The 16,052-nt window shown below is 37.8% G+C and overlaps 1 protein-coding gene across 5 annotated transcripts in view; it reads left to right on the top strand.

Annotated features, from left to right (window-relative positions):
* LOC131774313 (transient receptor potential cation channel subfamily A member 1) overlaps positions 1–15,980 on the top strand; it is a 25,148-nt gene extending 9,168 nt beyond the window's left edge. For all 5 annotated transcript variants that reach the window (XM_059090325.2, XM_059090323.2, XM_059090322.2 and 2 more), the window contains 29 exons: positions 276–369; positions 1,113–1,288; positions 1,832–1,939; positions 2,465–2,573; positions 2,695–2,789; positions 3,573–3,620; positions 3,846–4,031; positions 4,224–4,412; positions 5,129–5,215; positions 5,307–5,392; positions 5,811–5,972; positions 6,195–6,309; positions 6,788–6,957; positions 7,612–7,696; positions 7,930–7,986; positions 8,365–8,448; positions 8,949–9,026; positions 9,410–9,480; positions 10,362–10,500; positions 11,081–11,116; positions 11,541–11,621; positions 12,004–12,170; positions 12,403–12,463; positions 12,857–12,922; positions 13,455–13,628; positions 14,095–14,163; positions 14,292–14,402; positions 14,522–14,637; positions 15,322–15,980. In XM_059090325.2, coding sequence (XP_058946308.2) covers positions 276–369; positions 1,113–1,288; positions 1,832–1,939; positions 2,465–2,573; positions 2,695–2,789; positions 3,573–3,620; positions 3,846–4,031; positions 4,224–4,412; positions 5,129–5,215; positions 5,307–5,392; positions 5,811–5,972; positions 6,195–6,309; positions 6,788–6,957; positions 7,612–7,696; positions 7,930–7,986; positions 8,365–8,448; positions 8,949–9,026; positions 9,410–9,480; positions 10,362–10,500; positions 11,081–11,116; positions 11,541–11,621; positions 12,004–12,170; positions 12,403–12,463; positions 12,857–12,922; positions 13,455–13,628; positions 14,095–14,163; positions 14,292–14,402; positions 14,522–14,637; positions 15,322–15,460 — 3,159 coding nt within the window. In that variant the 3' untranslated portion in view covers positions 15,461–15,980. The remainder of the gene's footprint in view (positions 1–275; positions 370–1,112; positions 1,289–1,831; positions 1,940–2,464; positions 2,574–2,694; positions 2,790–3,572; positions 3,621–3,845; positions 4,032–4,223; positions 4,413–5,128; positions 5,216–5,306; positions 5,393–5,810; positions 5,973–6,194; positions 6,310–6,787; positions 6,958–7,611; positions 7,697–7,929; positions 7,987–8,364; positions 8,449–8,948; positions 9,027–9,409; positions 9,481–10,361; positions 10,501–11,080; positions 11,117–11,540; positions 11,622–12,003; positions 12,171–12,402; positions 12,464–12,856; positions 12,923–13,454; positions 13,629–14,094; positions 14,164–14,291; positions 14,403–14,521; positions 14,638–15,321) is intronic.
* The last annotated feature ends 72 nt before the right edge of the window (positions 15,981–16,052 follow it).

Raw genomic sequence — 16,052 nt, 5'->3', positions numbered from 1 at the left:
TATACATGCGGTTGACATCTGTATCATGATAAGATTTCGTATTCAGCAAGTGTGGCTGCATAGCTGGCTGGTCAAGGATCTTTGAAGGGAATAAGCTCCTTTTCTTGGTCCCGCTGTCATATTTTCATTAAGCGCCCAAAAAACCAACTAGTCTCGTATCTAAACCATTCACGGCCAAGCGGTTGTACATTTCAGTTACTGTTACACGATAGGATCTGGGACCGAGATTAACAACCGAACACATGTCAACTTTCTTCCTGGCTCTTTGATTTTAGGAAAATATCTTAGGGGATAAATCTACGAGACTTCACAAGCTGATTTTGGAGGGAGAAGTGGAAGAGGTAGAGAAATTGTTGGCTAGAGGCGGAGGTAAGCAGTAAATCAATTTCCCAGTATGATTGCATTATTCCTATCCTAAATTCTGCTTACATCAGTCATCCTGGAATCATAGCTTCGTATGAAAATTGATTTTTGTGGTATGAAAAACTTGTCAGTGGGTGGTAAATAAACAAGGAAGCTGTATTTAGCCAGTGTTCGGACATTCTTTGATAAAGTCAGGTATGTTTCCTTCTGAAAGTGGATCCATTTCCATCGATTATTGTGGCTGAAAAACGATCTCTATGTTTAATTTAATTTCAAAGGTTAAAGAAGAAATAGTCCCCTTGCGGAGGGTGGCGAAGGGTTTATACGTGCCGCGTGATTAAGGCCAAAATTAATATGTGACGCGTGAACTTTATAGAAAGAGAAGCATGATTCGTGAATTTATGAACCAGCGTGAGGCGTGATTTATTTGCTGATGTATGCGTAACCCTCAATTTTTCTTTTATTTCGTTAAAACCACAAGATTTCCATGAAACCTTGTGCATAAGAAGGGAGATTTGAAGCTTTCCCTTTTATTTATATTACGCGTGAATTTTTCTTCATTTCGTGCGAGGGGACCTTCTTCCCCCCGCCCATGCTATCCTTCTTGCGTTCATCTTGCTGAGGCCATTTTGATTCGTTTGAAGGACAGATCAAGTAGTCTACTGCTGAAGTTCTCTTGAGGTTTGTGATGAACTGTTTTCTTTTTGGATTATCAAGCCATCAATCGAATATCTAATTTTTTTTATCAGCGATCAACAACGGAGACAAGTCAGGAAAAACTCCTCTGCACACCGCCATTCTCTCAAAACAATTTAAGATTGTTGACAGGCTTCTAGAATGTGGCGCAGACGTCACCAGGAAGGATGACGCAGGAGATACTACACTGCACACTGCCATTCGTGTCGGAAGCGAAAGACTGGTATTAGTAAGTATCAACAACAATGTCCAATGATATTCATATTTGAGTCATGAGCCTCCGTGGAACGTTCTTTCTAACCGCCAGACTTTAAGCATACGAGTTAGCAACTTTTCCTGGAATATACTCGAAGAAATCTTAAGCCTCATCAGGTTTTGCATTCGATACTCTATGCATTCAGTTGTTTCCAAGTAATGCTACACTTAAGGATAGTAAAACGCTAACATCGTAATGAGTGTTTGTGCTGTTTTAGACAGAACTTAAACTTCGCTCTCATTTTGCAGTTTTTCTTCTTTTTTATTGTGTAACGGTCATTGATGAATAGACCTATGTACAATTGTTAACTAACAATAACAAAACTTCGTTGATTTTATTTCTTGCACATTCGAGCGCAGGGGCGTATGAAACGCATGGCAAAGAAACGAGAACCTCGCAAACTTTTTACTTCACATGCACTGGTAGAAATTAAACGTTTTTATTATAGATCTTGTAATTTTTGTACTGATGAGATGACATTGCCGAACAACTAATAAGTTGACGGATTTTTTCTAGACCTTACTACAACAGGGCCGTGCAGATGCAAACGCTCCGGGCCGTAACTCATGTACACCCCTGCACCTTGCTGCTGAAATGGATAACGAAAAAATTTGTCAAATACTGGTAAGGTTCTTCAAGAGAATCATATAGCACGACACCTGTTATAACCATATACGCCTACTTTCAATGCCGTTTTCATAGAGAAAAGCGAACCTCTTTTCGAAAAGAAAAATAGCGCGAGGTTTGAAACTTTTCCTTCTATCTCGTCCTTCCTCTTTCGTAAATCCCCTATTTCTTATTGTTTCCTCTTCACTTTCTCTCTGTATAGAAGACGCCACTCAAGCTTCCTCTGGGAAAAATCAGACAGCTGAACTTTATCACTAGAGCTATTAGCATCAGAAACAAAACAAATCGCAAAAACTTGAAACAAAACAAAAAACGAAAAAAATTAACGAAATCAAAACAAAAACAAAAAGGGAAAACGTTTACTCAACTTAGCAGAATTTAATTGACTCAAAACAACATCATAATTTCTCCTCTTTAATTTAGAACTAACCTTTCCGTAGACAATTCAAAAAGAACATTGATATTAAGGTTATGTAGACCACCATATCTATATTTATTCAAATGATTTTTTTTCGTTGTCAGATTGATAATTCAGGAGACACAAAAAGCCTCGACGATGACCGAATGACGCCGTTGGCTCATGCGATGGAAAGAGGCGCCGGGAAATCAGCTGAATTCCTCTTGAATCATGGTACTTTGCTTACAACTTATTCACTGCTTTCAAGAGATTATAATAAAGCTTATAATCTCTTTAATGTATATTCTAAATTTTGAACCTGTTACTAAGTGAACGGGTTTTTTTTCCATAACAGCGCGACAACAAGGGACGGTTGACGACTTTTTATATGAGGTTGATATTGATGGCAGCAGTCTCCTTCATCTGGCTGTGAACAGTGGTGTACTTGCGGTAAGCATGCACCTTTTAGACCTTTAAGCTGTCGTGAGGTCGACTGATTCAAACGTTCTAGCTTGTGCAGTAAAATCCCCTAATCTGAAATCCTTGGTTTCTAAACATTCCTGATATAACCGCCAACACAGTGGATTCGATGCCGACAGCAGGAATGACATTTTAACACGCATTTAATCTTTATTGACTCGACCAGCAGTGCGAAGATACCTTGCGGTAGAGCGATACCGTAGCGTAGCGTAGCGTGCGGTTAAAACTGAAAGAAGTATACATTTAAACAATCGTTAGAGTAAAGAAAAACCCCAAGCTGAAAGCGAGACAAAACCTAAATAGACATTCGCCAAAAATTTAACACTTACATTTGTCACGGCCTTGGAAATGGCCTCATAAACTGTTCTGTATACTGCAGTTGCGTTTCCAAGAAAACCAAAACGAACTGAAAAACGGTCCTGCCAAAACAGGCAATTTAAACTGTCGAAGCAGCGAGAGCATTCGAATAAATTACACGCGTAAAGGCGCATTCCACAAACCTAGTACAGGAAACAATAGGCTAATTGAATATATGGGCGCTAACGAACCAAACGTAGCTTCCTACCCTTAAACAGATAACTTTAGTTTATACCTGATTTTTGCAAAAAATTGGATTGCGCAGTAGTTCTTTTTAAGGGAGCACACTCTCATTAATCATAGTCTAGCGAATAGCAAGATATCTTGCGCCATGTTGATCCCCTCGTTTGATTTTATCAAAAGAGAACGTAATCTTTAATTTGAATCGATTTTTAGGTCGTTAAACACTGCATTGAATATGGAGTGAGGATAAGACAGCCCAGGGTAAGTAACATTTACTGCTCCATGGCTGTATTTAAAAATTACATGCTAAAAAACTTTTCATAGTTACAAAATCAGCCTGCCATTATCTATTACAATTCCTTCATTACTACTTTAAATATTTTGCCAGAGGATCATCACTTACGTGTCTTCTGTTTCTCCCATACTTACCAAGAGATGTAGCCTTAATGATCTATGTCCACATTTTTCCGCATGTAAACACCACAGAAACTAAACAGGGAAACAGCCTTTCACATAGCGTGTGAAATGGGATCCATACCGATAGTTGAATATCTCGTCAGTACAGACCCGGCGCTCTGCCGAATAACTCTTGTTGACTCCAGAGGACGGACACCACTTCATATGGCTGCCAGACGAAACCATGCTCACATTGTTAACTTCCTCCTCGAGAAGGTCATTTTTTTTTTGTTAATCAGATAAATTAGATAGATAATCTACGGTAGGTAATCACTTAGTTAATGATTACCTGCTGTATTTTATCTATTTAGGAGGCATTTGTTTCAATAAATATATGCTATTTTGAAAAGCAATTTAGCACAAATATATTCATCTTTCCTTGTATGGGGTAACCTCAATTTTATGCAGGAGGCGATGGTAGATCCCAAGTCTGACGAGAGACGTACACCATTGTTCATGGCAGCCGAAAATGGTGCTTTTGATGCTGTTACACTACTCATGGAACGTGGTGCTGACGTCACTATCCGGGACACTGAGTTGCGGTCTGTGTTACACGTCGCTGTGGGCCATCCTCGCGTCATAGAAAATCTTCTTCAGGTCAGTTAAGGAACTATAAAAACAGTGTGCTTTCTCAGGTCTGTTTAGTTCTCCATGAGAGCTCAAAACTAACAAAAAAAGCTTCGTCGACCCAAGCTATGTACTCTGGGTTTATGAATGAACAACTTCTGTGTATACCACATCAATACTGCTTTTCGCGCGCGCTGATTGGTTAGTTTGGAAGTAAATAGCAAGTACTATTCATCCTCCGAGCAGCCGATGAGACAAAATTGCGCGGCAAGAGTTTAATTTCTGACAATTTGTCGGTATATTGAAAGAAATAAACTATTTTTAGTCTGTGTGGTATAGACAAGTGTGTGACTAAAACAATTAGTCACCTCAAAGTCGGTGAAAGTAGTGGATATTTACCTCGCCTCTTCGTGGCTCAGTATGACGGTATCCGCCATCATTCACCTCCACTTTGGTAAATGATTGTTGAATAATAAAACCAAATCCAGACATCAGATGACCAGAAACAAACACATAAACAGAGTAACATCTGATAGCGGAAATTCATCGTGGCGTTAGGGAGAGGGGCAGTGTGATAGTAGAACCAATGTGGTAACTGTACATCTGATTAAGATTTTTTATCTGCTTATTTGCATGTTAAAAATTAGGTTCTGTTACTAGATAGTTCATAATATCTTACGTCTGTGGTATATCATATCATGGGGACGCATTCACACTGTTTCGAGTTTTTCTTCCGTTGTTTTTAGAGTCCAGCGGTGATGTCCCTCATCACTGAGAAAGATGTGAGTGGTTACTCAGCTGTACATTATGCAGCCATGAAGGGAAACATTGCGGTGAGAAATTGTATTTTATACAAGGCACATATCCTGCGTAAAAAAAAAACTGATTTCCTTTAACGATGACGAACACTTTGGTTTTCTGTAGACTTTGGAGCTTTTTGTAGCGAAAAACAAGACAGCTGCAAGTGTGACATCAGATTCCTTGGAAACACCCATACACGTGGCTGGCAGGTATGTGTCTGCGAAATTTTTTCTCGGAACAAACGTCTTTTTGCATTTAGATGAAAACGGCGACTGTTAAACCGATTGACATAGCTTGAGCTACCTGACGAATCTTTGAATCTCTGACTTACAGAAGGATATCTAACAAGAAGGATTTAATATCCTTAAGGCAAGACTGCAATGTAGTTTGAAACTTCAGAAACAATTTGGCATTGGTAACAACCTTCTTTTACATATCAAAACCTGCAAGCTCAGCCGGGGAGTTTTCATCCTTTCGTAGCTTGGATGTGTACTGAAGTTGTAGATTTACTTGGATCTTGTTTTTGTAAGCAAACTGACGGGGTTAAAACATCACTCCAAAATATGTTTTATTATATTTATGGGGCTTTATCTTGGTCGCTGATCATATAATTTTTTCGCTCGATAGATATGGCAAGACAGAAGCGATAGAAAAACTGATGAATCGACAGAATGCTCGAATTCTAAATCTACAAAACAGTCAAGGAAAAACTGCCCTGCACTTTGCATGCATGGAGGGGCACGATCTTTCAGCAGAAGTGCTTTTGAGATTAGGAGCAACCATTGAGAAGTACGTGAGTATGATTGAGGAATTCCTCAGTTGTTAGTCAAAACGCTCATATTAAGTTCATATCAAGCAGATATCGATGGCGAAAGTTTATGAGCGGAAGCAGCTAATGACAGCTAGGACAGCTAGTGAGAGTTGGTAGCAGAACTTAATTTACCACGGTTTGGGCGAATAACGGGTGAAAAAAGTCGAGATAACGAATCATTTACTTTTTGAAATTCATAGGGATCAACAAGACCGATCTCCATTACATTTAGCGGCTTCTAAGGGATCCACGAGATGCTGTGAAGCGATTCTTCAGAAGTTCGAGGATTGTATAAACATGGTAGAAAAAAATAAGGTAGCACACCCACAATTTTTTTTAAAAACTTGACTGATGTGATTACTTGCCACTACCGTGTTTTCTGCCAATCAGTGTGCCAGTAGAATGCCAACGGTTGGGCTGAGATTTTGAATAACCTGAGATGGACTAGCCTACACGTGGATGGATTAATAGCATTTCCTGCCACCTCGTACTTTACCTGGCGGCTCTCGAGGACCTCAACCTAAATCATTTTTAAGTTAGGGTAAGGCCGAGGACGTCATCGCCTTAAGATCACATTCGCGAAAACTTTACGCTCAACTAAGTATTCCTCAGTTGATTCGCTTGTCGTGCTTCATTAAAAAAATCTATTCATTTGGTAAATTTGGTATACGTGTTAGGTGCGAGAAATGGTCATGTTTAGCTCAAGTGCGGCATTTTATTTAATCACCCTTGTCTCCTTTGATTTCGTCACCTCATACTTTCCGTTCCTACTCTGTGCTGTTACTTTTCACAGAACACGGCGTTACATATCGCGGCTATCAACGGTCACGCTTCTGTGGTGAGCTTATTGTTGTCTGATAGCAAAGCGGAAGTCACACGTAACAACACAAATGATAACATTCTGGACGCTGCTGTTAAAGAAAAGAGGAGCGACGTTGTCATGACGATTGCCGGAAATGACAGGTGAAATGCATGCTGCTAAAGCGATATCTTTAAGATGATTTCTTGAAACAATTTTTAAAAGTGCTCAATCAGTCTAAGGGCATTTTAGCAGTGAGTTACATCGACAGAAATATAACAATATTATTAGAAAGCATAGTAGTTCCCAGACCACTGGACAAAAGCTTTTTGGAATTGGTAGACCCACCTATAGTTTTTCACCTCATGGGTATGCCTTAAAAGTTTAGTATTCATAAATCATTTAACAGTTTTGAAGTCATGAAAAACTAAATCTGTGGTTACTTCACTTGAAAACCCCATGGAAATAGCCATGATGAAGAGATGCGGGATGATATTGATACTTCCAACAAAGAGATTTGAAAATTGAAAACTACGTAAAATATTGATTCAAACAGAGACGTTTTTTAAATGCGTACGGCTCGCGGAAAGATTATGTAATCTCCTCTTGGGTGTTTTGACTTAAGGTATTCCAATGAACAGCCCCTGAGTTACAATATTACTGACATTCAAGGCTCTTTCTTTGCGTCTATGCGCATAACTGTCTTTCATGTGCGCAATATACAGTAAAAACAACAATTTTTGGCTTTGTTTAATCTATATATTACAACAACTATCAATTTAGTGTTTACTTTCTGTTTTTTCCCTCTCGTTAAATAGATGGAGAGAGGTTCTGACAACGTGTTCAACAGGCGTGGTTCCGCTGCTACAAAATCTCGTAGAAGATATGCCAGATGCCTTAGTGGTAACTATATTTCGATAGAATTGCAAACTGTTAAATACATTTAAAGATTTTGTGGTATTATTAATTCAAAGAGAATATAGACAGTTTCAAGAGATTATAATCTCTTGACACTTTATTTTCTCTTGGTAATTTTAAGGGTAAAGAAGTTGCTTCTTTCACTGCACACCTAATATCGATTGGTAAGCTAGAGTGTATGTGGTATCACGGTTTCATAGGGCCTTCTTTCCTTGTAGCGGATTTTGGATCAGCTTGTAACAGAGACTGGAGATCAAAACAGCATGAATTACAAGGTAAGACTAAAGGCAATCTTTCATTATTAAATGTTACCCCGCCGGGCAAGGTAAAAGTAAAACTGCAGTTTGATTTCTACTGTCTTGGTTTGTTTTGTTTGTTTGTTTTCATTTCCTTACATTTTGGAGAAAATAATATGTTTGGAGCACGTAAGTCAGACCTTTATCTAAGATTTTGTTGCAGTGGTAAGTGGTTTTAACGGACATGGTTGAGGCGACAAATTAAGGATGAATCAGTTGCTAGATTGATGGATTGACAGTCCTTAAACGCTAACAGAGCAAACTATCGGCCTTTCTTCCTTGTTGTAAGGCTGCAATTTGGCTCACGTCACCCTGCTATTAATTCAACATTTTTCGATCCTTTCTTATCGATTACAGATCAATTATGACCTTGGTTTGATTCAAGGAAAATTTGAAGAACCCGAAATAAAATCACGAAGAACCACCGATACCGGAGAAAAGGTAATAGAATAGAAACGGATAGAAGACATAACGGCAACATTTTTCTCACTTTCTAGAGAACTGTTTGCCTCCTGCACATCCACCAATGGTTAGCCTGTGCAAATGATAAGTTCTAGGTTAAAACTCAAAGCTGTGGCTTGAAGGGACATTGAAGTCAAATGAATATTATTTAAGAATACTCCAGTTTTAGATTTCCGCTATTTCATATGATATCGGTTGCTCTATCTTCTTTGTCGCTCTCTGCCAAAAAAACTAAAAATATTTATAAATGTTTAAAGATTTAGTAAAGGAGAATAACGTAGGGCTAGGGATATATGGCTGAGATATAGCCAGAGGAAAAATTTTTATTTCGAATATTTTTAAACATTACAGCTTTGAAGGAATAATTGAAAAACGTAATAAAAAATATCCTATCAAACCACTACCACGCCAATATACCCATGAGTCCTTGTTTGTTTTATATATCAATTTCAAAATCAGTGAATGAAATATTATTTTAGGATTCATCAAAAGACAGTCTTAAAGTCGAAACTGTGGAGATGAAACGATCTGAAATGAACTCATTGGCTTTAATAGAGGTAAAAGAGACATTGTTGGTGCAGTTTTACCATTTCTGCGAAGTAATGTACAGCTACTATCTATTCGAATACGTACAAAATACTTTTGCAGTGCTGTAGGTAGCCCTTGCCCGCAAGATACAGGGTATTTACGTAATATATACCTTAATCCCTTGAAATCTCTTAATGTCTAACGACGATATTGCTCTTTATTTAAGGCAATTCAAAGTTTTTCTTCTTTCATGCATATGTCCAACGAATGTGAACACCTCTCTTCATAGACGTCAAAAAAAGCATCACAAAAACGTGTTCATGTGGGTTACGAGTTTTTTTAGGTAAATGTTCATGTAAAAATAACCAAATATCAGCCATGTTCTAGAGATGCTTTTCTTTTTATATTTCAGACCATGGCGATTCATCGCAGAGAGAGATGCCTAACGCATCCTATCAGCTTTCATTTGCTGAATACTAAATGGTACGAGGAGGGTAAAATGATTAAAGGATCTCAACCCTGACTATTTAAAATTTTTCTCCATCAGTTACATATTATATACAGTAAGTTTGTTATTGGAAATAAAACCATTGGGGAAAAAAGCACTTCAATACTGCAATTGTAGTAACCCTAAGCGTATACACCACTGTACGGTTATTTTACTTGGTGTGTGGTGATGATACTACATCACGGCGTGTCATTTAACTTTTTATTACACCCATTTTGAAATCACTGGTGTTCTCTGTAATATGATTGGTCCTAATTAGTGCGATTTATTCGCGAATCGCACCAATTTTTGTTTTAAATCGCATCTTTTTCCCAGCCAACGAGGAGGCTACACTAAAACAAAACAACCAATCAGATTTCAAGGCTTGTTAAAAGTAACCGATCAAATTGCAGGAAAATGAAAGACAAAGAGTATCATGTGGCAAATATTGCAACTTTTGTTTCCAAACTCTTACTTTTTCCCCCCCCAAAAAAGATGAATTTAATTTCAAACTAGCTCAGTACTGCATCAATAAAGCGCGCAGCGCGAGTTCGATTTGAAATCACAAGTATGATTTCAGACCAAAATTGCACGACACGAGGTTCAATTACCACTTTATTACATCCATCTTGAAATCGCTCAAATACAGGACTTGGTTAGTTCAAATATTTTATTGATGCAGTACATGCATGCATTGATGCAGTAAATTGAACTTATGTCCACCCTCCAAGGACTTGCATCATGAATCACCTCAACTTTTAAAACCCACCTCAACAGGAAAAGATCTGGATTCAAAAGTATTAAAAATAACGTCATGGACTGCACTGTTCACTTTTATTCTACAGGGTAATAATAATGCTCTTTCATGTGTTTCCAGGAAGAAGTTTGGCTGGATGACATTCGCAGTCAACCTGTTGACCTACCTCCTCTTTATTGTACCGCTGACCACCTTAGCCGTGTACACGCGAACACATGAAGATAATTTGTGTGGTTTTAACTCTTCCAATCCCAACGAGGTAAGCTTTGCAGGCTATAAAACAATTCAATGAATTTGACAATTTACATGAAAAAAACCTATGTATTTTTATTCGAACAAAGATCCTTCTCAATATCAAACATGATAACCCTAATAGGTATGTTTTTTTGAGGCGTATTGATTGCCTAGAAACCACGGCTTAAGTTGGCCTTTGTTTAATCATTAACGAGCCCTGAGAGTCTGAGCTTCGAGGCCCTACGGGTTACCTAGAATTTTCCTTTGTCTACGCTACAGAGAAACGTTCAACTTCTAAGCTGTGTAAAATTATATTTCCTTTGAAGACTGCCAAAAAATAAAGGGGGTAAATTTCTAAAGAAACTATGGTGCTGAGTCGGTGGGAGAGTATAACAAGGTAATTTATCAACTGAGTTGATAACGTAAATTGGCCACCGTAAAACGTTTAAAAGCTCTGTGGAGGGGCTAACGTACGAAACGTCAGATTTTAAACTCTTTACGGTGGCCAATTTACGTTATCAACTCAGTTGATAATACTAATGTTGTCTTTTCCAAGATACACGAGGAGATGGGACAATTTGTTTTCTCATTCTTTTGTCTTCTAGAATAGAGATGAATTCCAATGTACTTTTTCCAATGTGGTAAGTGTATTATCCCGAGTCGAAGTTATGTCCATGTAGGTGCACTTGATATGGTCGAAACGTATCACAAGTTACATGCAGCCCGGCGATAGAGACCCTAATATGCAAGATGGCCGACAAAACATCCTTGACGAACAAATTGGGAGAAACTAAAAAAAAAATGAGTGAAAGGGAAACGAAATGGTTTTTAAATTTTCATTCTGAGCACCCTTCCAGCATTCAATTGAGTTACCAAATTTGCTCCGCTGGTCGGTCTGCTATGTTCAAACCCTCAATGGATACATTAATAGAATTTGTGGTAATGTGGTAATTTTTCATCTCAAATCCTCCCTTCTCCAGGTAGTTTTCTCCCTCTTTACTGGAAAGTAAGGAAATAACTTATTGACTTTGGTGCTCATGGAATTTTGTTCTTACTATTTCGCAGGTAGTTCAGGTGTTTAATTACTTTGTGTTAATCACAGCATCAGGGCATCTTCTAAAGGAACTCATTTCTTTATACCATAAGGTTAGTAAATCTTGGTCAACACCCATGAGTATTTTGCCATATTCATCTAGGAATTCTGAACCACATGATGCTAGTTTAGATCAGGTAAGACATCTTACGGGAAACAATTTGCATTATGGAAAATGCGTAAAGATAATTTAAGCTATATCTGTACTCTTAATAATAAATGAAACGTTCTACGGAGCTTAGTTAGACCTAATGGATTACACAGGGGGGACAATCATGTGCCCCTTTTGTATCTGCATGAGAATATTGACAATTTACTTCTCTAAAACAATCCGACAACCCCCCTAAATTTCAATAAGACGCTGTTACGGGAATAGTTTATCACAAAAAAAAAATCTGCCAAAGCCTCAAATTTTTTTAAAATTTTTCTTGACAGCGGCTGTCATACCTGGAAGATGTCAGTAACTTCTTGGAATGGGTTTGTTATATAGCATCAATACTGTACGTCATACCACCCTGTGACTGTAAAGCTGGTTTTAAAAGAGAAGTTGGCGCGGTTGCTCTATTCTTTGGTTGGATGAATCTTATCTTATACTTTAGAAGGTAAGTTCCAAAAGGAATGTTTAAAATAAAGATCTCAAGATTTCCGCTGGAAACTATTTCCTATCGAGTTCGATTTCGGTCATGTCGCAATAAAATGAAAGGAAGTTAACTTTATACTCTCATTTAACATGCTTACGATTCTTCTCCTGAAATGCATGGCTCAGTAAGGCCACTGATGACACGTTAGAACTTCTGATCACTAATCAGTTCGTTCCGTTTTTTTCATTCTTAGACTGTCTTCCTACGGTCAATATGTCATCATGTTGTCAACGATGTTTGTTACATTATTAAAGGTTTGTTTCAAAATACGTCAAAATACTGGTTTCAGTTATGTCTTATTTCCCTAAAGTTAAGTCATAAAAAACACTTTCATCATACTGGATCCTCTACGCTGAGTTTTTTCTTGTTATAGATATGTCCATTAATTCTTCTTAAAGAGGAAAAAAACATATGATTGCTTGACCAAAGGTGTTGCGGTTGATCTGAGGAAAATTGGCAAAGAAAAGCCTCTATCACTTTTACGTTCCTAGAGAGCTCTTCCTCTTTCGTAGGCTAAAATTCTCTAGAAACGACCCAGTCGACAGACACATTGCAATCAAGGTCTGTTGTTTTCTTCGCGGTCACGTCACGGTCATGGTCACGTTTTTCATGTTTGTCGAGCCTTATTTTTCCATAATTTTTTGCAGGTTCTGCTTCTTTGGATTTTGTTTATAATGGCATTTGGGACAACATTTTTATTGGTCATGAATGATGTAAGTTTATTACATAATCTAGGAATCATAGAAGAAACAAATAAAGTGAGAGATTTTTATGGCTTACTTCCTTTTGTTGTAGAAGGATTTTTATTACAGTTTTGAGAACAAAAAAATAACATTATCACTTCTAAAGCAGCTGAACAGACAGAAGAGGCCATACACATGACAATTTTTGTAGAAGTAAATATACACACTCAATGCTTCCTTCTATTCCACGCTGATTTTCAGCAAAATTATCTATCAATGATAATTTGGCTTTATCAACTTGATAATTATATGTAAATTAGCCACCGTAAAGGATTTCCGTAAGCTGACGTTTTTAGCTGTTAGTCATTTTCTCTGAGGAAAGGCCAATACTGGAAAAGTCAGCTTTAGGAACTGTTTACGGCGGCCAATTTTTATTATCAACTCTGTCGATAAAACCAATTTATCTTGTTAAACTCCCTCATCGACGCATCACCACAGTTTCTTTGGAAACTTGCCCCCTTTATTCATATATGACACAAGTTTTGTTTAAACTATTCCACAGCCTCCATTTGATAAGTTTGGTACTTCAATGATGACGATGTTTGTGATGACTTTGGGAGAGATGAATTACCATGAAAACTTTCTTCCGTGGGATAATCTGGCCTTCTCGACCCTCACCAATATTTTGTTTATCGTGCTTGTTCTTGGAATGCCTATCATAATGATGAACATGCTGGTGAGGCTAATCACTGAGAATATTTCAGATCCTCAATGTGTTATGATAATTCAGGAATGAGATGAAACGAGGTATCACACAAGATAAAGAGTTAATGACTCTTCGCATAGCGACATTGCATGACTTCACCTAAGAGGAAGAAGACAGGAGGGGGGGGGAGGGGGGGTAAGACGACACCCCTCATTTTTTCCCTTTTTTTACCCTGATGAAGAAAGTTGCAAATAAGAAAATTTCTCCTTTTGTAACCCTATTTACGAGTGCTTCATTTCTTTTTAAATCAATAATAACCCCCCCCCCCCCATATATATAATTACTGGTCAGGAGTAAAAATTTGCACTTTGGTGGGGAAAGATTCGAAAAATGGCAGAGATCCAGATCTTGTGAGCAGTACATTCTATTTCATGCCTGTTACGTGATTTACACCGTTATCGTTTTTATAAATTTTGCTTAATTTCTCCTTTTTCAGGTTGGTCTGGCTGTTGGTGATATTGACAAAATCCAGGAGAATGCGCTTATGGATCGTTATGTCCTTCAAGTAAGGAAAAGATAATTTTTGAAAGATAAATCATGTTGAAGAATATTCTCGTAGTAGCCCTGTTTCGGGTGCATGTTAGCCTAAGTGATGAAATTAGAAGAATGTACATTTTGTTTTTCAATTCCCAGGTTCGGCTGCTTGTGGACATCGAAAATTCTCTCCCAGAGTTTATCATGAAACGTGTGCAAGTTTACTCGTACAGCGAGTTTCCAAACCATCCTAAGACACTTAAACAAAAGGTTGGTACTAAAATTTAAATATGAAAGTCTCTTTAAGGTAAATCAAATGAGGAAAAATTTCACTCTTATTCTTAGACTTTTGATGCGTTAAAAATTTTGTCCATTCTTACATTTTTCAGTTGATCGATGGCCTCGTTGGTTTTGATAAACCTCAAGTTAGTATCGAGGAAGAAGCTAATGAGATGTCACCGGAAATGGTCAAAGTTCTGGAGAGAATACAAAAACAAGAAGAAAAGTAAGGAGCTTCTGCGACGTGAGGCACTTAATACGTTGAAAGGGAATAACTGATATTATCATATGACTTGTACGACCCCGCGCGAGCGTGGGCCGCCAGTCCGGAAAAAGACGTCTGGTTTTGCACTCCCACAGCTCTTTTGAATTTTCCCAGAACGTGAAATTAAAATGGAGGAAGGAGGCCTAGGAGAAAAAAAAAGATGAGAAAACGAGTCGGGCTTTTCGATGAATTATGAGTTTCTAGTTCTAAATCAAAGAAAAAAATACGACTCAAAGTTACCTAAAGCAGAATTTTTGAATAGTTGTCCAGCGCTCGCCAAAGTGGTTATATATACAATGCCTATTGACATAGTTTAGTTGGGCAAGACGACAAATTATTTGGCTCAAATTTATACAGCACGGTTCTCGTTGCGCTCGGTTCGTACGTTATGACCTTCCCATCCGGCTCTTCCAGTCAGTCAATAAAAACTTATCATTCCGACAGACGTTAAACCTTGAATAATCCTTTGCTGATTGTGAGAACGACAAAAATGGTACAAGAGAAAAGAAAGGCTATTTTGTGCATCTGTATCTCCAGTGGAAAGGAAAGTGATTTTTCGGGTATTTAGTTGCACTGCTTAAACAGTAAGAAAGCATTTGGTAAATAATTTTGCTAAAAATAGTTTGGTCTGTTTTTTTTCTCCAGAATGCAAAAGATGTACGAAATGATGAAAGAGCAGTCAGATTTGTTGAAAGAAATACAAAGCAGAAAGATAGAAGAGGAACAGAAAAAGAAAGAAGAAACAAAGACGTCCAGTAAAATTGGTTTATTTGGATTTTCATAAACAAGCCTCTAAAATCAGTTTCACTGTACATACTTTACATACTTTATCTAAATATAGTTTCCAAATTCCAGGATGCTTATATTCTGAGCGTAATTACACAATTTTTGAAAGGGAAGCATTGCAGGTGCCCCCAATTTAGGATTTTTTTTAGGAGCAAGGCCACACCACGACGCCAGCAGCTATGTTGCCTACTCTTTGTCAGAGTTGCACAGGTTCTTAAACGTCTTCTGCTAACCGGTTTAGAGAAGACACATGAGACGGAGCAACACAGTTTTATATAGTTTATCATAAAGTTACTGACAAATATCTTAAAGCAGCCAGAGGCTGTAATTGTCAGAGTCCAAAATTTCTACCTCACTCGAGAACATAACCAGGGGCAAGTTATGTCGGCTAAATATATCTTTAAATTAATTTGTCAACCGCAAGGTCACGTTGCTTTAGGGAATCGCTGGTTCCGCTTAGGAGAGTATGCTTTAGTCAGCCATGAGAAGCTATGAAATAAACGAACAATTGAAATGTACTCGACCGAGGTGTATCGTACAGGATTTTAAATATTTAGAGTTCAAAAGAAGTTTGTATTTGTAATAGAAAG

The sequence above is a fragment of the Pocillopora verrucosa genome, chromosome 12, assembly GCF_036669915.1.
Source record: "Pocillopora verrucosa isolate sample1 chromosome 12, ASM3666991v2, whole genome shotgun sequence".
NCBI lineage: Eukaryota > Metazoa > Cnidaria > Anthozoa > Scleractinia > Pocilloporidae > Pocillopora > Pocillopora verrucosa.
Note: the sequence above shows the minus strand (reverse complement) of the source record. Positions and strands in the feature narration are given on the sequence as shown.